At 40.8% G+C, this 25987-nt stretch overlaps 1 protein-coding gene across 1 annotated transcript in view; it reads right to left on the bottom strand.

Annotated features, from left to right (window-relative positions):
• Positions 1-25987, bottom strand: part of LOC143765342 (fer-1-like protein 4) — a 301433-nt gene that overhangs the window by 38180 nt on the left and 237266 nt on the right. Inside the window, exons 39-42 of the mRNA XM_077251904.1 lie at positions 14288-14466; positions 12033-12118; positions 11320-11418; positions 5577-5818 (exon numbers count right to left, since the gene is read on the bottom strand). Of these exons, the coding sequence (XP_077108019.1) occupies positions 5577-5818; positions 11320-11418; positions 12033-12118; positions 14288-14466 (606 nt within the window). The remainder of the gene's footprint in view (positions 1-5576; positions 5819-11319; positions 11419-12032; positions 12119-14287; positions 14467-25987) is intronic.

The following is a 25987-nucleotide window of genomic DNA, read 5'->3' as shown; positions in this document are numbered from 1 at the left end:
GCTCATGACGTCACTACTTATACATGAGGATGTTTGGATGGACATTGTAGATTCTAGAAGGCGAATGTCTACCATAACTTCACAGCAGTGGTCCAACGATAATAACAAATTTTCTATGATACAATTATTTTCGAGATTATGAATGGACTTTTGAAGATGCATGTTGCCATCATCTACATATAAGAACTTATTGACTGACGTCGCACGTCTATGCAGGTGAAGGACTATCACAATTCCAAAAATAATTTTGATAAGAATCGCAATATTCCGTTTCCTGTGAAATGTATAGTTTTTTGGAACCATCAATGGACATCAGTTTGATTTTCCATCTTGCACTTTTTTCACAGAGAATATTTCTCCTTTTTGTGAGTTTTATGCTTTTATTATTATATACATAGGTTTTAATGTATTTACTTATGAACTTTTGATCATATCGGTTTTATAGTTTTAAGTAACAAGTATTTAATGAGCACTATGTATAGTTCTATGTATTCACTTAGGAACTTTTGACAGTATCGGTTTTATACTTTTAGTACAAAGTATTCAACCAGTACCATGTATAGTCCGACACTGTGCAGTAATAGTAGCACAAGTTATCCTTTATTAACACAAGTCACTTCTCACAGTTATACATTTTCTTTATGGTCACATTTTAACACTTCATCATTATGGACACTCATTTCAATCATCCTTTGGTTGACATTCACTTTGTTTCTGGCAGCACATTCCATTTTTTTTCATCATCGGTCTTCCCTTTAACGGAGAGGTGCGCATGCTCGGATGTTGGGACCAGGTGGTGATGGAGGGACGGACCACGGCGCTGCCTCGGGCTCATTCGTCATACCTGATGATGGACCTGTGGCACCGCTGGTCTGCTCATCCATCACCTCTTTTCCACACCGGTCCTGACATTTGCGCATGCGCCGTCATATTCTCTGTTCTCATATATAGCGACTCAGTCCCTTAAACAAGGTCCGTCTTACTTCTTCACTTTTTTACGTTTTGACATCTGTGCAAGGTGCAGCAGTATTGCGGGGGTAGTTTTGCAACATGACCATTTATCACTTTTCATCATATTAGTGGTTAATTCTGTTTAGTTGTTTCACACAGTTTTTTCACACCGTGTGTGCCTTAATTTATATCTGTGTCCACATAGGTGTTGCGTTTTTTCATTATGCTCACTTATGCTCGCACTTGGATAGCAACACCGTTGATGGCGCTCTTTTTCATTCATTGTTTTTCATGTCGTTCCTTAGTTTACATAGCACCTACTTTGCGGTGTTTTGAATATCCATAGTAACGCCGACGCTGGCGCCTCTTGACTCATGCGCACAATTCCCCTTCCGGTGTGTTTAACACTCACTCACGGCTGCATAGCAACATCCATAGTAACGCCGCTGGCGGAAGTAACTATTCCTCGTACCCTCCTTTAGCGTGATCACCACCAATCAGCACAAGCCCTAAGCATACATAAACCGGCTTTCCCCCTGCCTAGACATGCCTCCTGAAGAAGCGGACTGTGAAACGCGCGTTGAGGCAGAGGGACGCCGAGGTAAAGCCACACCACATCGCCCTGGTAAAGTGTTCTGTTTATTTGGTTATTGTTTAGCTGCATTTTCATAAAAATTGTTCCAGTAATTAGCTTACACACCTCACCTTCGCTGTCAGTATTGTTATTTTGTTAGTTTACAAGTTAGACATCGGTTCATAACATTGTCAGCATAGGTTATGGGGGTCTTTTTACCATCCTTTCCTAGCATGAGAACAGATAGTTAATTCATTTGTAATGCAGCTCAACTCCACAATTGTGCACACTATTCTACCACAGCGCTACAGAAAATTGGTGGCTTTCCTATGGTTGCTTTGTCCCTCTTTTAATGGAACTGCACTTTTTTTGCCTTATTTATGTAATATGTTTATTTAGTTTTAATTTATTGTTTAAATAAAAAATATTTTATTCCTAAAGTACCACCTGTTTGGGAGTTTACTATTTAGTAGAATTACCAAAAAAAGTTACTTATGCATTGTATATTCAGTGGTACTTGTCTCCCCGGTCAAGGGATAGTATACTGAGGGCATACCTTTGTGAGTTATCACTCTTAACAAAGCCTGGATTAGCTCTGACTTTTACACACCACCAGCTACCAGATGACAACAGCACAAAAAGTGTTTGTAAGCCCTCCAGCTGCTGCCTTCAAGGGATTAGGGATAACCCTGCTTATATTTTTTTTATGACTTTGCACTATGTGCAGAGTTTTAATAAGTGTAGGAGTACCACAACTACACTTTGTTTACAATATTTGAATGAGGCCCTCTAGTTGCTTGTCTTCAAGGGTCTATGGAAGACCTTTTGTATAATTTTGTTCTAGCTTTGCACTGTGTGCTGTCTTTATGAATGTAGGAGTACCACAGCTGCACTTTCTTAATATTAGAATTAGGCACTACAGTTGGTGCCTTCAAAGGTGTATGGATGACCCTGCCTGTAATTTTGGCAGGCTCTGCACTGTGTGCACATCTTTTATGAGTCTAGGAGTACCAAAACTACATTTTGTTTATAATATTTGAATGAGGCACTACAGTTGATGCCTTCAAGGGTGTATGGCTGACCCTGCCTGTAAATGTTGGCAGGCTTTGGACTTTGTGCATAGCTTTTATGACTGTAGGAGTACCACTAAATGACAATTTGAACAGAATGTGTATGAGGTCTTCTTCTATGTCCAGTACATGGTGCATCTGAGTCCCTTGTCCATCTAATGTTTGGTAATTTTTGTAGCTATAACTACATTTTAATATTTGAATGAGGCTCTACAGTTTCTGCCTTCAAGGGCCTATGGATAACCCTGCTTATATTTTTTCTGGCTTTTCACTGTGTGCATAGCTTTTATGAGTGTAGGAGAACCACAACTACACTTTCTTAATATTTTAATGAGGTCCTCAAGTTGTTGTCTTCAAGGGTCTATGGATGACCCTACTTGTAATTTTTGACAGGCTTTGTACTGCGTGCAAAGCTTTTATGGGTGTAGGTGTACCACAACTATACTTTCTTAATATTTGAATGAGGCCCTCCAGTTGTTGTCTTCAAGGGTGTATGGATGACCCTGCATATACTTCTTTTCTGGCTTTGCTCTGTGTGCTGAGCCTTTATGAGTGTAGGAGTACCACAACTACACTTTCTTAATATTTGAATGAGGCACTGCAGTTGGTGCCATCAAGGTTGTATGGCTGACCCTACTTGTAAGTTTTGGCAGGCTTTGCACTGTGTGCATAGCTTTTATAACTGTAGGAGTACCACTATATGACAATTTGAAGAGTATGTGTATGAGGCCTTCCTCTATGTCTAGTACATGGTGTATCTGAGTCCCTTGTCCATCTAATTTTTGGCAATTCTTACTTCCTTCATAAATTACAGTGAAATTTCAGATTTTTTATTAAAAATTTCAGTTTTGGTTTACTTACATTATTTGTTTTGATCCTTTTTAAGTTTTGCCTTATGTACAAGTCATTACACAGGAAAAAATGTTTCTTAACATTTTTTTTTAATGTTTTATTGTCAGTTCTAAAAGTGGAGTAAAAGTGTGACACCAATGTTCTCAGCAGCGATCTGGGAGTCAGAGATACTTACAAGGGTCTTTCCCATGCTGTTCTCCTTCCATTCAACATATTTTCCATCCATTGTAACATTTTCACTACCCCCCAGACCTCTTTGTCTTCCGGAAAAATGCTCAGATTTCCCATTAACTCCTCATATACTCGTTACTTGAAACAAGCATCCGAGCATTAGGAATTGCTCGATTCGAGTAATGAGCATCTGTGCATTTTAGTGATCGCTCATCACTAATACTGATTTAAAAACTCACCAAATACTCAACATATGCATGTGGTCTATCTGAGCCCCTGAGATTGACTGACAGCCAGCCCTAATGCTGTCAGTCAGGGCCTGGGGTGCAGTTACTGCTGCTGCTCTCAATCCATAGAGTGTTGAATGAACCAGCGCCGGCTTCGCCCCAGTAACTGAAACCGAAATGCTGCCGGGAGGAATAAAGTTTTCAAAGTGTTGGTTCAAGGCAGTTTCAGAATACTATTAACCTGCTGATTAATGCCATGTGCAGGTTGATTGCAGTTTTCACAAGGCAAGTTCTCTTTAAAGCCACAAATCAGCACATTTTTCAAACTTATGATTAGTGCTCACATGATTTTGCAGATGACAGTGGCCACAAAACCAAAAGGTCATTAACAATCAACTTCAAAACCATGCCAGCATGAATCGCCTAGTAGGTTCCCCTTAATTAGTGGGTGATGGCAAAGGATGGGTCATAAGAACAAGAAGCTGATATAATTGAAAGTGAGAATCATTGGCTATAACATTTTTCAGTCGCAATGTTTGTTTCATAAGATTTTTTGATTATTCTCCCATATAAGAGCCAGTGACAGTAAGTTGTTCTATCTCCAAATACCTTTATACCTTATTGGCAATGCCAAACAGCAGTCCTCCTGTCACGATGACCATATAACAGAACCCTCCCAATCACAGTATTCTAAGTGCAGAGCATTTCAATCACAGCACAAAAGTAAATAGCTTGTTAGTCACAGATATGCCATAACAGTGCTATGCAACCACAATGCTCACCTAATGGAGTCACAGTACACCTATAACAACATCCTTTGTCCCTGTCATGGTGTCTTCAAACAATAGCATTTCAATCACAACTACAATGACAACCTCGTGCACATATTGAACTGACCAGCTATCATAGGGTCCCAGTGTAAAAGAGAAGGAGGACATACATGTATGGACAACATGATATGGAGTATCTTGGATCTGGGTAAAGCAATAGGGCAGCTGTGAGGGTACCTAGGTCAGAAACCCTTAAAACCATCTGTGCTCAATACACCATGCACATTTATTTTGTTTGAAGGAGATTAGACAAACATAGTCTTAAATGTGCTACATCTCCAACTCTACTCTTTGACCGGAATGTTTTAATACATCTTGACAAATAATGAAGTACAGTCAATACATAGAAAGGGATTACTTCATTCTTACAGAAGCACTCCCATCAAAGTTTTTATCCTCTTAATATATTGCACTCATCATATTATATAGCACTGTGTACTTACAATTGCTCATTTTGACTGTCTACCCAGCTAATTCTTCGCTTTTTTCTGCTATATGTAGAAAAAGGAAGTCTCTTTTCCTGACAAAAATCATTCCCCTTTTCAACTCCTGACCCAGCTGCTCTGCTCCTCCTCCTGTCAGGGACTTTTGCAGTGAATCTTGAGTCATGCAGAGAAAATTTAGCTCTTGTTTCTACATAGACCTTACAAAGATTCAGATAGCCAGTTTTTAAACATGTGATGTCATAAACCTAACAGAAAACAGAAGAATTAGCTGTGTAGAAAGGCAAAATAAGCAACTGTAAGTAAACAGTGCTATATAATATGGTGATTGCAATATATTAAGAGGATAAAAACTTTGAAGGGACTGCGTCCTTATCTATAGGTGTTACAGCCCCATATTTATAATACTACACTTGAGACCAGTCTCTAAATATCAAAGTGTAAAAATGGCTACATACCTAAGAAATCATTGGCAGATATACGATCGTAATCCCAAACTTGGAGGGTAAGTACCGCTGGTTCTCTGAATTCAGACTCTTCTAAGGAAAAGAAGGACTCTTTCTTTTTGTATGTGATCTCTTTCTCGGTGGGAAGATAGTCAAACCGATACACAAACCTCCAGTTGAAATTTCCTTCACCGGTGAGAGAATTAAAATGTACATCGGTTTCCTGCTTTTCTCCATCTAAGCCTCTTATCCATCTACAAAAGTGATGTTATTATTATTATAATTAATTGTATATAAAATGACCTAACTGCACAGATGCTCATTGGTTAGAGCTTTTGGTTGCCTTGCTGATGCCCTGAGATCCTAAATGGCTATACCCATCTCCATAGGTGAGTACTATTGGATACTGCTTGTTTAAACAAGCACTTATACAGTTTACTGTTTATTAAAATTCACAGCCATTGTTGAGATATTAACGCTTTTTTTTATATATAGTATATATATATACAACTTGTTGCCTAGGTGAGCATCCACCTTTGCTGCCTTGTAGTGTTGGCTAACCTTGCAGAGTTCAATGTTTACAAGCTAGACAGCAGCGGTGGTCGGTTTCCTAGGCAATAAACTGTAAACAAAAGAAAATTGTTACTACTCAAGAACAGCTTCAATTGAGAATAAACAGTAAATTGCTAAGTTTTTTTGAGGAGCACAATCCAACAATATCCATTTAGGAAGATGGAAATAACTTGTAAAGGTCCCAACACACATTAGACTAGCATCATCAGAGCCCACCAATTGTAGGTTCAACTGACAGTCTAATGTTTGGGGGCAGATGATGATAGGGGAGACATCGATCTGAGATGCCCAATTTTGGATTGCCGACCCTTTTGTTCTCTAAGGCCGGCGTCACACTTGGCGTAAGACAATACGTTCCGTATTTTACGGCCGTAATACGGCCGTAATACGGAGAAATGTTCCCAAAATAGTGATCCGTAGTCAGGGTGTGTCAGCGTATTTTGCGCATGGCATCCTCCGTATGTACCGTAATCCGTATGGCATCCGTACTGCGAGATTTTCTCGCAGGCTTGCAAAACCGACATCTAATGGATTTATGTGCTCAAATGTTTGGGAAAACATATATACAGTATATATATATATATATATATATGTCATTGAGACACACATATATATATATATAGTCTGTATTTATATTTACTTCAGCGCGATATCTGTGAAAAGCCGGTAATTCAATTGCCGGCTTCTCATTTCTCCTTCACAAACCCGACAGGATATGAGACATGGTTTACATATAGTAAACCATCTCATATCCCCATTTTTTTGGCATATTCCACACTACTAATGTTAGTAGTGTGTATGTGCAAAATTTGGGCACTGTAGCTGTATGTATGTTATTGTTTGCGTATTTCTCGCAAGTCACACTGCTGGTCCGTGTGGAATCCGTATTTTTCTCGCCCCCATAGACTTTCATTGGCGATTTTTTTGCGCAATACGCTGAAAAACGCAGCATGCTGCGATTTTGTACGGCCGTAGAACGCCGTATATTACGGATCCGTAATATACGGCTGATAGGACTAGACCCATTGAGAATCATTGTGCCGTATGTTATGCGAGTTTTACGGACGTAGTTTCTGCGCTCTTACGTCCGTAAAACTCGCATGTGTGACGGCGGCCTAAGAGATAAGTCATTCCAAAAATGTCTGGCAGTGTATCTCTCATAGAAAAGATAGTGTATATGGGACAGATGGGCAAGATCAATCGACCAAAACATTGTTTGGTAAACAGCTATCTAAAGTGTATGGGGAGTCTTAAAGGGTTAGTCTTAAAGTTGCATCTTCAGCGGCACAGAGTTTTACTGTTTTTTCCTTTTGCACTTTTCCTTATGTGATGGATCTGGTTTGGTAGCTTCTACTTATGCTACTGTGACACATTAATGGTCTGTCAATGCCCCTTCTGATGTCTACACTGTTATCACAGTATTTGCTTATAGAGATAACAATGCCTTTAAGCAGTCTTCAGGAGAACTGCTTTGGAAAATGCTGATGATTGAGCCTGGTGATTTTGCAGGGCTGATAACAGTAGCTATCCGAGTAAAAGAAGTTACTGACTGCACTCACTAGGCTGGACACTCATTCAAAATACCAAGGAACCCACTTGGAGAAACAGCAGCATAAGAGAAAGTAGAGAGCGTCCAATCCAGGGTGATAAATTCCAAAAGTCAATGTTTATTCCGCCATCACATAACAACGTTTCGACCTATAATAGGTATTCATCAAGTACAAACAATAACATACATGTCTAGCTTACTGTATATATAGTATGGCTTACAAAAATTCACCATTCACCAACAAGACCAAACCCACTTATTAAAAATATAACAATTACAAAAAGTATCAATACAGGGGGGTATTAACCCACATAGTAGTGCATAGTAACAACATATTATGAGATAAAACGATGATAAATAATTCCCCTAATTCATGAATATATAAATAGCCCTTTATGTAGAGCCAATAGAATTGTTCCAAATGAACACACCAAAATCTAAATATGGAGGCATATCCACAACTTATCCTCTGTCATCCAATGATCCACAGGCATCAAGTTGTCAAGGTGACACTGGCCCTATCATTGCTACTGATCTCCCATAACATCTGTATCGATCGCGCATAACCAAGGACATGCCCCAGTCAGCACGCATCACAGGAGAGCGTCCACATGACTGTAGTCAGTCTTATAAATTGCAGCCAACATATTGCCTGGCCAGTGGATGAATAGTGGGCATTTTGAATAGACATTGGCCCTTGTTACATAAGGGTCTACCATCGTTATTGGATTTTTCTTTGCAGACCCTTCTTTCCTATAGATGAGGCCGCATAGTTAAATCAGATTTTGGTACATCTAAGGTATGATTACAAATGACACTTAGCTCTCCAGGGTTGGAGAATTTGCCCTGCCTGGTTTGTGCATGATGAACTAATATGATCAAGGGAGACTCATTTTATCATCTCCATATTGGGAAGAAATATTTACTTAAAGAGAGATATACATGCTCATCGAGTTTTGTTGTATGCATGATTTCCTGTGGGAATGTTGAGGAGACAACAATAGAGATCAGGGTAAGCATAATAGTACTATCTATCAGGACTGGACTCACCGATTTGCCTGTTCCAAAACATTTTTTGGATAACAGGCATTCGATGAACCAATTGAGATTTAGGGCCATAGTGTCCCTGTACAATGAAGAGATGGGGACAGACTACTCGTCGTAACTTTTTAAGAAAAGGAATTGGGATGGATTTTTGAGTTGGGGACTTTACAGCCTAAAGGTTTGAATATTGAATATAATTTACATTATTCTTTGTCTTAGACGCCCTCTTTAGTTCCTGTCTCATCAGTATGTGCTTTTAATATCGTGATGGTTTTTGTTTATAGATGGTTTTTCCTTTCTGCAAAGCTGAGATGGTGTTGGAATGAGGTGTGGGGATTGACTTTGGCGGATGCAACTAAATTCTGAACAAGAATACATATATGTTTGTTCCTATGTCTGTACTTTTACTCCTCCTCTTAACTTTTTCTTCCTCCCTCTGACCTGGATTGGTTCACGTTCTGTGACTCCCTTACATTATTTGGATATTGACTCTGCCGCAATCATGTGACTGCAGCCTTGGCAATATGAGTGACAATCTCTGGTTGTGCGCGCGGCCCACGCATTTGACCTATGCTCATGCATCATTTAGGGTGTGATCATGTGACTATGGTCATGTGGACACTCTCCTGTGACGAGTACTGACGGGGGTATGTCCTCGGCAATGCGTGCTCGAGACGGATGTGATGGGGATCAGTAGCAATGATAGGGCCAGCATCACCTTGACAATTTGATTCCTGTGGATCATTGGGTAACAGAGTATATGCCCTGGATAAGCCTCCATATTTTGATTTTAACGCGTTCATTTGCAACATTATTGGCTCTACATAAAGGGCTATTTGTATATTCATTATCTACTTTGGTAGGATTGACCTTTTGTAACCATGACTATGTGGATGCTATCTTTTGATTGGCTGATCACCATGATGTTTTTATGTAAACAATATACCGTATTTTTCGGAATATAAGACGCAGCGGACCATAAGACACATCTAGGTTTTAGAGGAGGAAATTAGGAAGAAAAAATGAAGCAAAAACTGTGGTCAGTTCTGTACTTAATATCCCCTATCCTGGTATACATGGTTCACTCATCCCCATCCTGATACACACACACATGGTCCCATCATCCCTACCCTGGTATGTATTGCCACCTCATCCCTATACTGGTAGGAATGGTCCCACTGATCCCTATCCTGGCAGGAATGAATGCCCTCACCCCTATCCTGGTATGCAGGGCCCCATCTCGTCGTAGTATGCATGGCTCCATCCCTATACCAGTATGCAGGGCCCCCATTTCATCCTAGTATGCATGGCCCATCCCTATCCTGGTATGCAAGGCCCCCATCTAGTCCTAGTATGCATGGCCCCATCCATATCCTGGTATGCAGGGCCCTCATCTCCTCCAAGTATACATGGCCCATCCATATTTTGGTATGATTGGCCACCAACCCCAGTCCTGGTATGCATGGACCCATCCTTATAATTGGCCCCAGCACCATCCTGGTATGCATGGCCCCATCATTAAACATTTAAAAAAAACATTACACTTACCTTCCCGGCGCTCCCTTGCAGCATCTTTTTCCATTGCTAGAAGCTGCTTTATGCTTGTAAGCAGCGCATGGCAGGGACGTCATGTGCTGCTTGCAAGCCGAAGGGCAACTGCCAGAATACTCACTGCTCCCGACGCTGAGACTGTATGCGCAGAAAGCAGTGAGTATTCACTGCTCTTCAGTAGCGCGCTCAGCTCTCAACTGTGAGAGACAGAATCTAAGAATAAAAAACAGAAAATCACATTGCATGATTTATAAATAATTAAATTGCATTTTATTACATGAAATAAATATTTGATACAATAGAAAAACAGAACTTAATATTTGGTACAGAAATGATCTCATAATAAATTGTTAATATGCACTATTATGTGGGATTATACCCCATGTATTGATACTTTTCATAATATTTTATGTAAGTGGGTTTGGTCTTTATGGCAATTGGTGGATTTTTGTAAGCCACAGTATGTAATTGTTTGTACTTGATAAAGACTTATTACAGGTCAAAACATTGTTATGTGATGGTGGAATAAATATTTACTTTTGGAATTAATCACCTTGGTTTGGATGCTATCTACTGTTTCTTATGATAACAGTAGCTCTGTAAGGAGCTGAGAGGGAGATGAAGGTGAGCAGCTAACTAATGTATAGAAATTAATGGGCTGTAGAGAGGTGACTGAGATGTTATCAGTTAACTTCCCAGCCTGGAATGTGTCTTCTGAATACATTCAACAAGGCCTTGGTGGCTGATCTTATCGGCAACAAGCTGTACACTATGTACGATAAAAGCTCTCATTTCAGGGAAAGAACAGCAGATAGAAGTAGCAAGTCAATTACAATTTGGCTTATTTTCATGCTCTCTAACTAACTATACCAGTTTCCTAACATAAAAATATCCCTTTAAAGCTAAGCATCACATCAAATACATATAAACAGATCGATAGATAGATTATGATAGATGTGAAGTTTATAACTTAAAGGTAGCGATTTAGCATACAGTGGCCAAATGATATTCAGAAGTGAATAGAAATACAGCACATACCCTTTCACGTAGATATCACTTGAAGGCTCTCCAGTGAATGGATTGACATCATCTAAAATTACATCATCGGTATTCCAAATAATAACTCGTAGCTCGTAACTAAAAAAAATATATATAGTTACATAGTTACATAGGTTGAAAAAAGACCTAGGTCCATTAACTTCAACCTTTCTCCACCAATTGTATATTTTGCCACTAAATTAACTATAACCCGCAATGTTATGTGTATCAAGGAAATCATCCAACCCTTTTTTAAAAGTTGTTATAGTGTCTGCCATTACTATCTCTTGTGGTAGAGCATTCCACAGTCTGACTGCTCTAACTGTATAGAATCCTTTCCTATTGAGCAGTCGGAATCCCCTTTCATCCACCCGTAATGATTGCCCCCTGATTCTGAGTATAGTCCTTGGAAGGAATAAAGAATATTTTTTCAAAGTTCCTGTGAAAAAAAAGTGTTTAACTCCATTTCTTTCTCTCTGAGCCTGTCTGAAAAAAAGTACACCACCAAAAAAACACAAACAGAATCCATAAAAAAAAAAAAATGGAGGTATGAAAAATACACATTTCTAACTTTTTTACATAGTTCTTAACCCTATTTAAATAATATATACTTTATTCAAAAATACATAAAATTAAAAAAGACAAAAGATAATTTGATTATTTATTTGTCCAATACCAATGGAAGGAAAAACTGAACCATTTGCCATATTTACCTAACTGGTTCACGAGGTTTAATGTTTACAGGAGGAGGAGCAGGAACATCATTGGGAAACATGTCAATCCACATGTGAACGGATCCCTAGAAGATAAAAATGATTTTACGTCATGCATATGGTAATTTTACACTTGTATTTCTGAAAGATTATATTCATAGGGTTTACACTATGACTAATTGTACATGGTAACAAATACTAATCCAATAGACTAAGAAACTGAATAAACAAGCCCTAACAGACTATTCATGCCCACTGTAACACTGGTGGGAGACGGAACATTATACTTATAGTAAAACACACTGCTCTGTTGGCAGGCTAACATGATATTCTTAATCTTATGTAATTTGAATGGTTTTATTGTGATCATTGAATCATTGCGATCAATAAAGTAGAGCACCTTGACCCCTGTAGAGATACAGAACATTAACCCCTTAATGATGAGCCCATTTTGACCTGAATGACCCTAGCCACATTTTACAATTCTGACCAGTATCACTTTATGAGGTTGTAACTCTGGAACACTTCAATGGATCCCACTGATTCTGAGGCTGTTCTACTTCAGGATAGTGGCAAAATTTCTTTGATATAACATGCGTTTATTTGTGAAAAAAAAATTTGGTGAAAATTTAGCAATTTTCACACTTTGAATTCTTATGCCCTTAAGTCAGATATGTCACATAAAATAGTTAATAAATAACATTTCCCACATGACTACGTTACATCTGCACAATTTTTGAAACAGCATTTTTTTTTTAGTTTTAGGTAAGGTTTAAAAGTTGATCAGTGATGTATCATTTTTCCAAAAAAATTTACAAAACGATTTTTTTTTAAGGACCACCTCACATTTGAAGAAACTTTGAGAGGTCTATATGATAGAAAATACCCAAAAGTGACACCATTCTAAAACCTGCACCCCTCAAGGTGCTCAAAACCACAGTCAAAAAGTTTATTAACCCTTCAGGTGCTTCACAAGAATTTTTAGGATGTGGGAAAAAAATGTACATTTAACTTTTTTTCACAAAAAAATTAATTGAGGCCTAATTTTTTTATTTTCACAAGGGTACCAGGAAAAATATCGACCCCAAAATTTGTTGTACAATTTCTCCTCAGCATGTTGATATCCCATATGTGGGGCGAAACCATTGTTTGGGTGCACAGCAGAGCTCGTAAGGGAAGGAGTGTCGTTTGACTTTTTGAATATAAAATTTGATGGAACAATTAGCGGACGCCATGTCGTATTTGGAGAGCCCCTGATGTGCCAAAACAGTGGAAATCCCCCACAAGTGATGCAATTTTGTAAACCACACCCCTCAAGGATTTTATCCAGGGGTATAATGAGGATTTTTAACCCACGGGTACGAAGCAGAAATTGATAACATTAGGTTGTCATATTGAATATGTCGCCATTAGTGTTGAGCGCAAGTGCTCGCTACTCGAATTTGCATCGGAGGTAATTGGGTGACATGCTCGAGTCCCTGCCCAGCATGTTTCACAGCTGTTAGACACCCAAAAATCCATGCGAGAATCCACGATACTCCATGCATACCCGAGCACCCAATGCAAACTCGAGTAGCGAGCAATTGCACTCAACACCAGCTGTCATATCATCTTTTTTTTACTTTTCAAAGCATCCTAATTCTAACCTCAACCCCAACCCTAACACACCCCTAACCCTAACACAACCTAACGCCAACCCTAACACACCCCGAACCCCAACACACCCCTAACAATTTTTTTTTCCAGGAAGATGACACCGGGCCGGGGGACGAAGCAGGAGAGACCGGGGGATGGTGGAGGTACTGGGTGGTTTTGGGGGCATCATTTCTCTTTCCTCTGACATATGTATGTCATGTCAGAAGAGAGAGAAGTCATTGAAACAGCTGGCACACTTTTTTTGTGATCACATGTGATTGGACACCAAAAAATCTGGCCCTGATAATGTTCTCTGGGATCTCAGCAACCCCCGGTAGCCAATACCTCAGATATTTTCCAATTCTGATGGAAGCTACAGCCTTATTCCCAATCGCCATTTTAAAATGGCAATGAGGGAATAAGTACCCTTAGCAGACGCCATTTTAATGCATATCAGTTTTCTATAAGGGGTTAAGATTCTTTAGCCAGGAATTTGTGCCTAGACATTATGTAATATTTGAAGGAGACAATTCACTTTAATTATGAACATTTCCTATAATTTTTCAATACTTGTCATGTAAATCATCCATCAACAGTTTTATTTGGATTTAATTAATTACCTGTCCCAGGCCTGGGCTCTCTGGATTGTACAAGGTCCTTACTTCTACATGTTCTGGGACAAGTCTGGTTCCATACTCTGGCATGTCATCCCAGTGCTGGAGAACGTAGAGTGCTTTATGTTCATCATAACCGGAGAGCATCTCATCTTCCTCTTTGTTCTTATCTCTCACAAAAGCTTCTGAAAACCATACATAAGAAAAGTAAACACAATGTGAGAAGACTATTGGTCCCCACACACACTAGATGCCTGTTGGTCGAATGATGCTTCGGCCAATCGTTGAGACAACAGCCATCTTGGATGCCATTCCCATACAAAGGAGCGTTCACCTGGTCAAGGGCTCCTGTGTCCCAGACATCTCTGCATTCGGCAGTCCAAAATCTGACATACCCGATCAACATCTCCACTGACATTCAGTTGACCTGCACCCTCCATACACATTAAAGGGTCAACCAAGCCCAATGATATTGGCAGGTGCAGCTGATATTAGTCTAATGTGTGTAGGAGGCTTAAGAATTTGTTCACATTTTATTTTGGACTTTCAATTTGTCTGTTCTGTTATTGTGAAATCTGTTTCGGTTCTGTTATGTGTCCATTTTTAGCACAGAAGAAAGAGCGCAGAATGCAGAACTCTTCCATTCTCAAACATGACCCATTGCGTAACTAAGACGTACGCCATCATGATCAATGGGTTCCCTTCTATTTACATCAGTTATGAGTCAGATTTTTTTTTAGATTAATCCCATTTGTTCTTAAAATGGTAAAGACAAATGGAAAGTCCAAACCGAATTAGCAGCATGCACACAGTTTTTCTGAGGGGGTCAAAAACTACAAGTTTTCTAGTAAAAATTTCCTGAAGTGGTTCTGAAAATTTTTTAAGAATTTTTGCAGCCTTTTTATTGGACAGTGCTTAGTTTGGAGACTTTTCCTTTAGAAGATATATGAACAGGTTTTTTTTACAATAAAAATGAGTAGACAGAGTATTTCAAGTGGTTTGTGAGTAGAGATTAATGAACCTTTCAAGGTCCAGTTTGGTTCGGATTCGGCAAAGAGACGAATGTTCACCCAAACAATTCACCGACCAGTTCGTCGAACTTATCTGAACTTCAATGAATTCAATGGGAAGCAAAATCAAATGCATAGACAACACTTTCAGGGGGGCAAAAAGCAGCTCATAAAGCTTGACCCACAGTACAAATTTGATAGCAGTCAGCCATGGGCCATGCATGAGGTATCAGGGCTTGGGCCAGCATTTACAGCTTTGAATTTAAGTTTAAATTAAGATGAGGTGAGTGAGGCACCAGTGTAAACCTGCTCTACCGGGAGCCCTGATACCTCATGCAACATCTTAAACGTGATTTTTGATCAGCCACACTCAGGTGGCCAAATATCAGCTTGGTATACCATAAATTATATAAAAATGTAACATAGGTGGTAGACTGAAAGTAATTGCAGGTCTGCCGGCCTAGGGGCCCTACTGCTACAGGAAACACATATGAAGGAGACCCAACTTGGAGTACAAACATTTCCCCAAATTATTGACACACCCCACTAAAGTGTCATCAATTTTGCAAAGAATAAATATTATAATTGCGCAATGTTTTGTAAACTTGAGATACTGTACGGTCTACTCGACTCCCTTTCTTTGGCAGCCGCACAGCGATATTATAATATTATTATTTATTGTTATTTACGCCATTTATGTGAAAAGGGGTATACATAATGAAAAAAGTATAATAATCATAAACAATACAAGTCACTGACTGCTACTGGAGGAGACAGGACCCTGCCCGTGAAGGATCACAGTCTACAAAGGATGGGTGAGGATATAATAGTTGAGGGTAGAGCTGCTTGTGCAGCGGTATGATGGAGCAATGGTTAGTGTAGGTTGTTAGGCTTGTCAGAAGAGGTATTTCTTTAGGTTCCTTTTGAAGGTTCCCATGGTAGGCGAGAGTATGATATGTTGGAGTACACAGTTCCAGAGTAGAGGAGATCTACGGGAGAAATCTAGTATGCAATTGTGGGAAGAGGAGATAAAAGGGGAGTAGAGAAGGAGCTCTTGTGATAATCGGAGGATGCGTGCAGGTAAGTACTAGAAGACAGGCTTTGGATCGCTTTGTATGCCAAACTTAGGGTTTTGAACAGGAGTCTCTGGGCAGTTGGAAGCCAGTGCAGGGATTGACAGAAGGGAGAAGTTTGGAAATTCTTGTTAGTAAGGAGGTGATATCAGGTCCAGAGAGGTAGATATGTGTGTCATCAGCATAGAGGTGATACTGAAAACCGTGAGACTCCATGAGCTGTCCCAGGCCGAAGGTGTAGATGGAGAAGAGCAGGGGTCCTAAAACTGAACCTTTATTTATATAGCACAAACATATTCCTAAGATCTCTACAAGCCAGCAGTTCATATAAAACAGTCATAACTTACAAAGTTAACAATAATCCAATAATTAAAGCAAAAATAATGATGACCCTGCTCATCATTATTATTTTAAGGTGGGATTGACACAATGTAAAGGTGCTTATTTACAATGATGGTCCAGCCATCTTGAGGGAATGGGGGATAGATAAAGGCTACATGAGGTAGTCACCAGCCAATAGTTGTGCTTTTGGTTGCGGCTGCGTTTGATGGCAAATTATGTTCAGAGAAGTAGAGAATGGGCTATATATAAATGTTTTTAGGGAGTGCCTAAACATGTGTAAGTTGTGGTTAGCCCTAATTTCTTGGGGTAGAAAGAGGAAGAGGTGAGTTATCTAGGTAGGAGATTGAACAGAGCCAGACAAAGACCAGATCTGGGATGTTACCGTCTTTGTGTGACTCAGAAGTTGAAATTTGTGAGAGGCCAAGAGAATTGGGTAGAGATAGAAGCTGGAATGCAGTTGGGGTAGTGGGGCTGTTGAAGTCTCCCAGGAAGAGGGTTGGCAATTCTGAGGACATGAAATGTGGCAGCAAGGCAGAAAAGTGGTCAAGGAAGTGGGTGGGTGAGCCTGTGGGATGGTATATGACTGCTACTCTGAGGGAAAGGGAATGGAAGACCCTGATGGCGTGGACCTCAAAAGAAGAAAGGCGTCCAATCGGTCTGTATTTATTTATTTACTTTTAAAAATGGATTGGTGGTGGCAGTGAGTAGTGTAGGGTTATCGTGGAGTTAGCAGTGATCATACGTCAGTATATACACATATTTCATGCATTGTAATCCGGAGGTGTATATGCCATATGCGTATGGTTAGTTTTCCAATAACTAATTATTAGAAACAGCCTGCAGCCTCCTCGGTTGATTGTCACGCAATCATGTAATTGTCTGGACAATAGGGGCCATCTGAGAGCTCTTCACTCAAAGATCACAGAGGGTGGTTCTGAGTGACTCCCAACCTCTGATCTCTGTGATAAATAGATGGCCAATCCAATCTGTTGGCCATGGAAATGAAGCCTTTCCGCCTTTTGGATACAGATGGTTTCCGAAAGCTGATGGCTGTCGCAGTCCCCCAGTACCAGTTGCCAAGATGCCATTACTTCTGTAAGAAAGATTTGCCTGCGCTATACCAGCATGTCGTAGACGACATCACTCGTTCCTTGAAAAAATCAAAGTCTGATGAGGTGCATTTCAACACTGATACCTGGACGAGCAAGCATGGACAGCATAACATCTTGCTGACAGGGAACTGCGTGACTCTGGTGGCAGTGGGGGCAGGCGGGGAAGGGGCTGCTCACAAGTCTTGGAATCCCCAAGGCTTGCAAGGTGCTTAGGGATTGAGAACTAAATCACTACAAGCCATAAGAAGGAGAACTAAAGTACTAGAAAACAGGGGATGGGGAACTAAATTACTAAACACCCAGGGTTGGATAACTAAACCACTATACACCAGAAGATGGCGAACTAAACTACTAGACAACAGGGCTTGGAGAAATAAACTGCTAAACACCTAAAGTTGGATAACTAAACCACTACACACCAGAAGATGGAGAACTAAACTACTAGGCAACAGGTGTTGGAGAACTAAACTACTAAACACCTAGTTTTGGAGAACTAAACCACTACACACCAAAGAATGGTTAACTAAATCACAAAAACACCAAGGTGTCACTAGACAGCAAATCTTGGAATTCCCAAGGCTTGTGGTACAAACCTCAGTATCTAACCCTTCCTCCACTGCTTCTGCCTCATCCACCTCCTTTAGGGCCTCCACCTGTGCCCTCATCCTCTCCCTTAATGAGAAACACTTTCCAACAGTGCAGAGACAGTACCCCCACCTCTGTACTGCGCAGCCAGGAAAAAACACAATCAGGCAGTGCTTAAATTAATATGCCTTGGAGAATGCAGTCACACAGTTCAAGTGTTGTGGACAGCTATACAGGCCGAGTTTTAGCCATGGCTGTCTCCACTGAACCTGGAGTCAGTGACCGCTGTGTGCCATAACAGTGCAAACCTGGTGGTGGTCCTACGCCGGGGCAAACTCATGACTTGCTTGGCTCATGTCCTCAACATGGTGGTACAGCAATTTCTACGCCACTATACCAGGAATGTGTTGCTGCAGAAAGCACAGCCTCTGTGTGCTAATTTCTGGCATCTAAACCACTCCTGTCATGGACTTACATCGCTACAGAGGTCTTTCAGGCTATCGGTTAACCGATTGATATGTGCTGTGCCATCACAGTGGAATTCCACTCCGCACATGTTGCAGCGACTGTGACAGCAGCAATGATGCCTGGTAAATTATGATATTTTACATATTCTGGCCCAAAGCAGTACGAACGTGTAACAACTCACGCTTGCAGAGTGGGCACAGATGCAGGACCTCTGCACCTTTTTGCACAGTTTCTAAATGGCTAATATGATGGTTAGCACTGACATTGCCATCATCAGCATCACTATTCTGGTCATCTACATGCTGGAGCATACTTTGAATAGTCTGCAGGAGGAAGTGGTGGTCTCAGAGGAAGAGGAGGAAGCAGAGGAGGATGCGGAAGTGATAACAATATCTCTTAAGCTTTGGACTGTTGTTGTACAGGTGGGTGTCATGGGAGGGTGGATTATAGCGATTGAGGGGGCTCAAGGTACCAGACCAACTGTTAGTAAAGGTGCAGGAGCAGAGGAACAAATGGAAGAGGACAATGAGGAAGAGGTGATGTGAGTGCAACAGTCAGGAGATGAATAGGATAATGATCATAAATCAAGGCATATGGAGTCCCGACGAAGCTGCAGAGGCGATGAAACTCGCGTCGAGGTGCATCCTAACAGTCCATATACCCTGTCCAACTATGGCTACAGGTACTTGTGTTGAACTATGCACCTACATATGACTCCATGTGCCTTGATTTATGACTCTGTGTCCTAGTATTTTACTATGATACTGTCACATAACTTAATGGTTTTCTTTATTATAATGCCAGTGACCTTAATAATCTGATTGTCTCAGCATAACATTTTGCCATTTTTGCATGGCTGTCTTCGGTGTCATATTAACGTTTCTTACCTCATACCTGTGCCAGAGTATTTTCTATTTTTAATAGACTATCTCTGGACATATCAGTATCATAATTTTTTCTTACTTTTACACTATTGATACATTACTTCTGATATGCCCAGCTATTTATTGGGGTTTATGGCTGTTATTTGGTTTTCTGTCTTCATGTCCCATTGTTATTGTACTTCTGTGTCATAACTAATTTATTATCTGCTATACATAATTAAAATAAAAATTGTTACACAATATTAATAAACAAAAAATACTGCGCTACAAGATGGTGTTTAGGTGGGATGGTCTACCCACCTGAACAAGTGCTCAGTAAGATGCGATTATATGTATACAACTGATGCCAGTTGCTAGTGTGTGGACACTGAATAAGCCATTGGGGCCATTAGTCGCACAAATCACTGCCTTGAATGCACAGAGAATTCAGCCTGCAGGCATTAGGCAATAACACTAAATAATGGGTTTTGTTTAGAATGCACATTAATTAAGCTCACATACCTTAAGGTACCGTCACACTCAGCAACTTTGCAACGAGAACGACAACAATCCGTGACGTTTCAGCGTCCTGGATAGCGATCTCATTGTGTTTGACACGCAGCAGCGATCTGGATCCCGCTGTGCCATCGCTGGTCGGAGCTAGAAGTCCAGAACTTTATTTCGTCGTCAGGTCGGCGTGTATCGTCATGTTTGACATCAAAAGCAACGACGCCAGCAATGTTTGACATGGAGCTAACAACCAGCGAGAACGAGAAGTGAGTCGCCGTTACGTCACTGGATCGCTCCTGCATCGTTCTGGAGTTGCTGTGTTTGACGTCTCTACAGTGACCTAAACAGCGATGCTCCAGCGATCTAGTTTAGGTCGGCTCGTTGTCTATATCGCCGCAGCGTCGCTGAGTGTGACGGTACCTTTAGGGTTCACAATGAGTCTGATTGGTGAGAGTTTGATTCATGTGCAGATATCTGCCAGTGCTTCTCAGATGATTAGTGCCCTGCTACAAGTCCGTAGTGTAGGGCTGAGTGAGAGATCACCTGAGTGTATACCTCCTGAAGATCTAAGCAATAAGCAGGGAGGATTCGCTCATCTGAGCGGAGCCAAGGATGTCCCGGCCGGTGGCATCTCTGGTTACACGGAGAGAAGAAAAAAATGGCCAACACTACTCGGCAGTGTGTGACGTCACTGAGGTATGGAGCCTCGCTGGGGCCAAAAAACCAACGCGTTTTGAAGTGTGCTGTACTTTTTCATCAGTGTTGGCCATTTTTTTCTTCTCTCCGAGTAACCAGGGATGCCACCGGCCGGGACGTCCTTGACTCCGCGCAGATGAGCGAGTCCTCCCTGCTTATTGCTTAGATCCTCAGGAGGTATACAATCAGCAGATCTCTCACTCAGCCCTGCACCACGGACTTGTAGCAGGGCACTAATCATCTGCGAAGCAGTGGCAGATATCTGCACATGAATCAAACTCTCACCTACCAGACTCATTGTGGACCATAAGATATGTGAGCTTAATTAGTGTGCATTCTAAACAAAACCCATTATTTGTGTTATTGCCTAAGGCCTGCAGGCTAAATTCTCTGTGCATTTAAGGCAGTGATTTGTGCGACTAAAGGCCCCAATGGCTTATTTAGCGTCCACACACTAGCAACTGGCATCAGTTGTATACATATAATCGCATCTTACTGAGCTCTTGTTCAGGTGGGTAGACCATCCCACCTAAACACTGTCTTGTAGCATGGTATTTTTTTTTATTACTATTGTTTCAATATACCGACGGAAATTAGCACAGTGTCCATCTAATACCAGCAGCTACCTTATTGAGTGTTCATAAACAGCTTTCTCCTCTCCTAGTTAGGGTAGCGCTGGTGTGGTTTGGAATTTTATTTTGTTACACAATATTATTGTTGATCATTTGCTCCTTCATTGTTCCCTCAAAATGTGTCTTCAGCGCTGCTGGTGGTGTGCTGACGGATAAGTGGATTAAGCACCTGTCCAGTGAATGTGTAGATTGCCTAACTTTCATGAAGATGAACAAGTTATGGATCTCCAATGAATTTTGCACCCCAGTTGCAGACTGGACAGACTAGGCGATGGTGTCGTTTTTAGTGTGCTGTGTTGATATCACGTTATTGCAGTCTGTGACACCTTTGTCGTGGCTTCTGTGCCTGCTGTTGCTACTGCTGCTGATGTTACAAACAATTTTATGGAATGTGGAGACTCCAAGTTGGGTCTCCATCTGGTGGGCTGCCTGTAGTGGAAGGGATGTCCCATTCTACTATTTCTACTCTGGGGAAAATGGTAATGTCTGTAAAGTGCTGTGGAATTAATGGCTCTATATAAGTGAGTAAAATAAATAAATAAAATAAATTGATGCCACTTTAGTGGTATCTGCCCCTAATTTTTGAAAATGTTTGGACTCCAAGTTGGGTCTCCTTCATGTGTCTTGCCTAATTGTCAGAGCTCTCAGACCACCAGGCCTATACCTGTCACTCATCCACCTGTTGCTGATCAATGTTTAAAGGGAACCTGTCACCCCTAAAATCGATGATGAGGTAAGCCCACCTTTATCAGGGGCTTATCTACAGCATTCTGTAATGCTGTAGATAAGCCCCCGATGTTACCTGAAAGAGGAGAAAAAGAGGTTATATTATACTCACCCAGGGGCGGTTCCGCTGCGGTCCGGTCTGATGGGCGTTTCAGGTCCGCTCTCCGGCGACTCCTATCTTCATTCCATGATGTCCTCTTCTGGTCTTCATGCCGCGGCTCCAGCGCAGGCGTACTTTGTCTGCCATGTTGAGGGCAGAGTAAAGTACTGCAGTGCTCAGGCGCCGGGCCTCTCTGACCTTTCCGGCACCTGCGCACTGCAGTACTTTGCTCTGCCCTCAACAGGGCAGACAAAGTATGCCTGCGCCGGAGCCGCGGCGTGAAGATCATAAGAGGACGTCATGGAATGAAGATGGGAGGCGCTGTACCGGACCTCAGACGCCCATCGGAGTGGGACCGCCCCTGGGTGAGTATAATCTAATGTCTTTTTCTCCTGTTTCAGGTAACATGGGGGGCTTATCTACAGCATTACAGAATGCTGTAGATAAGCCCCTGATGCCGGTGAGCTTACCTCACCATCGATTTTGGGGGTGACAGGTTCCCTTTAAGCTAGAAATGCTATTCCAAGCTCTGATCCAGGCCCTGTATCAGGCCCTATGCCACACTGAAATGTGGCCTGCAGGCTTGACCACACAATTAGCACAAAGGATTTATATACTGAAATGTAGCCTGCTTGCTGTAGCACGTTATTAGCCAAACAATCTAGATTCAGAAATGTGAACTCCTGGCTGGAGAAAACTAGTAGCACTAAATATTTATATACTCAAATATGGCCTTGTTTCAGGAACATGCTATTAGCACAAACAATTTGTATTTTCAAATGTGGACTCATGCATTGCCAAAAATAGTACCAGCACAAAATATTTTTCTGGAGAATGTTACATGCCTTCTGAACCACAGTATTACCACAAAAAAATTATATTTTCAAATGCAGACTTCTGCCTAGACCATAATATTAACAATGCCAAATATTTTTCCCCAGAAATATGGCCTTGTTTCAGGAAAATGCTATTAGCACAAACAATTTGTATTTTCAAATGTGGACTTATGCATGGTCAAAAATATTACCAGCACAAAATATTTTTCTGCAGAAATGTGGCATGCCTTCCGGAGCATGGTATTAGAACAAACAATTTCTCAAATCTAGACTCCTGGACAGAGCAAAAATATCAGCACAAAATGATTAGATACTGAAATATCCACTGCTTTCTGAAGCACTGTATTAGAACAAACAATTTAGATTTTTAAATGTGGACTCTTGACGGAGCAAAAATATCAGCAAAAAATGATTAGATATTGAAATGTGGCCTACTTTCTGGAAGTCGGTATTACAACAAACAAACTACAGGGTGGGCCATTTATCTGGATACACATAAATAAAATGGTAATGGTTGGTGATATCAACTTCTTGTTTGTGGCACATTAGTATATGGGAGGGGGAAAACTTTTCAAGATGGGTGGTGACCATGGCGGCCATTTTGAAGTTGGCCATTTTGGATCCAACTTTATTTTTTTCAATGGGAAGAGGGTCATGTGACACATCAAACATTGAGAATTTCACAAGAAAAACAATGGTGTGCTTGGTTTTAACGTAACTTATTTTACAAGTTTATGACCACTTATAAAATGTGTTCAAAGTGCTGCCCATTGTGTTTGATTGTCAATGCAACCCTCTTCTCCCACTCTTGACACACTGATAGCAACACCACAGAAGAAATGCTAGCACAGGCTTCCAGTATCCGTTGTTTCAGATGCTGCACATCTTGCATCTTTACAGCATAGACAATTGCCTTCAGATGACACCAAAGATAAAAGTCTAAGGGGGTCAAATCAGGAGACCTTGGTGGCCATTCAACTGGTCCACGATGACCAATCCACTTTCCAAGAAACTGTTCATGTAGGAATGCTCGGACCTGACACCCAAGATGGTGCACCACCACATTATGAGTGTCAGGTCCGAGGATTCCTACATGAACATTTTCCTGGAAAGTGGATTGGTCATCATGGGCCAGTTGAATGGCCACCAAGGTCTCCCGATCTGACCACCTTAGACTTTTATCTTTGGGGTCATCTGAAGGCAATTGTCTATGCTGTGAAGATATGAGATGTGCAGCATCTGAAACAACGGATACTGGAAGCCTGTGCTAGCATTTCTTCTGTGGTGTTGCTATCAGTGTGTCAAGAGTGGAAGGAAAGGGTTGCATTGACAATCCAACACAATGGGCAGCACTTTGAACACATTTTATAAGTGGTCATAAACTTGTAAATAACTCATGAAAGAATAAAGTTATGTTAAAACCAAGCACACCATTGTTTTTTTTGTGAAATTCTCATTAAGTTTGATGTGTCACATTACCCTCTTCCCATTGAAAAAACTAAAGTTGGATCTAAAATGTCCGACTTCAATATGGCCACCATGGTAACCACCCATCTTGAAAAGTTTCCCCCCCATATACTAATGTGCCACAAACAGAAAGTTGATATCACCAACCATTCCAATTATATTTAGATGTATCCATATAAATGGCCCACCCTGTAGATTCTCTCATGTGAACTCCTGACTCAAGCATAACATTAGCAGCACAAAATAGTTTTATGCTGAAATGTGCCCTGGTGTCACACATATAGAGCTAAAGAGATTGATCTGCTGGAAGGTCGGTTTCACAACCACACAAGATCCTATGTTTCTAAATTAGCTGACTGACTATCAACCGCCTAGATAACTTTCTGACTATACTGAAGCAGCAGCAGGAGCGGCCTCTCGGCTCTACTACACTGACTAAATGGTGCCAAAACAACATGTCTACTTTTTATATGTAGAGGGACATGTGACTTCGACAGCTAGTGACACAAGGCCTTGTGTCTGGATGCTGTGGATGGTTTATGCGGGAATCAACACACATAAAGTTAAGAGGAAAAAAAAGAGAGTGCTCCTCTAACATCTCCACACCCCATCCTCTCATCAAACATGTTCCCCCCGTACATCATGCAGCACCACTATCCTAGCCAAAGTAATAACAAAAGCATTTGTGGAAACGCAATCATTTACCTAACTCTGACCGAATTTTGTCACCTTTGAGTAAAAATGCTCGTGAAAGCAAACACGAATCCGAATGTGCAACGTTCATGCCGAATTTGAGATTAGCGAACGTTTTCGAAACACATTCCCTCATCTCTATTTGTGAGCATTTTTTCAGAATTCTTTACTAGTCACCCACTCCTAAAGGCTCCTCAAAAGACTGCTTAAGGAAGCAACTATTTAAAGATTAGTTCAAAGATAAAGTAGAGGTGTTTCCTATAACAGCCAACCAGATTGCAGGTTTTATTTCCCAAAATGGCCTCAGAAAACAAAACATAGTTTATCAGTCGTTGTTAGTTATCAATAGTATCTAAAATTTCATTAATTAAAATTAAACAATATCAGTTTAATATTTCCAGACCCTGAAACAGATAAAATGTCAGGTTGGTTCACACTTGTACATTAGCTACCATTTATTTAGCAAGTATTAGAGGGAAACTTGTATCAATTATACTAACTAACATGGCGCTACGGTATTCTGCAGTGTCAAGAAAGACATATATATTTAGGATCACAGATTACTGGATTGTTTTGCTAAATAACTTTAGTTC

This window comes from Ranitomeya variabilis, chromosome 4 (genome assembly GCF_051348905.1).
Source record: "Ranitomeya variabilis isolate aRanVar5 chromosome 4, aRanVar5.hap1, whole genome shotgun sequence".
Taxonomy (NCBI): domain Eukaryota; kingdom Metazoa; phylum Chordata; class Amphibia; order Anura; family Dendrobatidae; genus Ranitomeya; species Ranitomeya variabilis.
The sequence above is the reverse complement of the archived record's forward strand: the minus strand, read 5'-3'. Positions and strand labels throughout refer to the sequence as shown.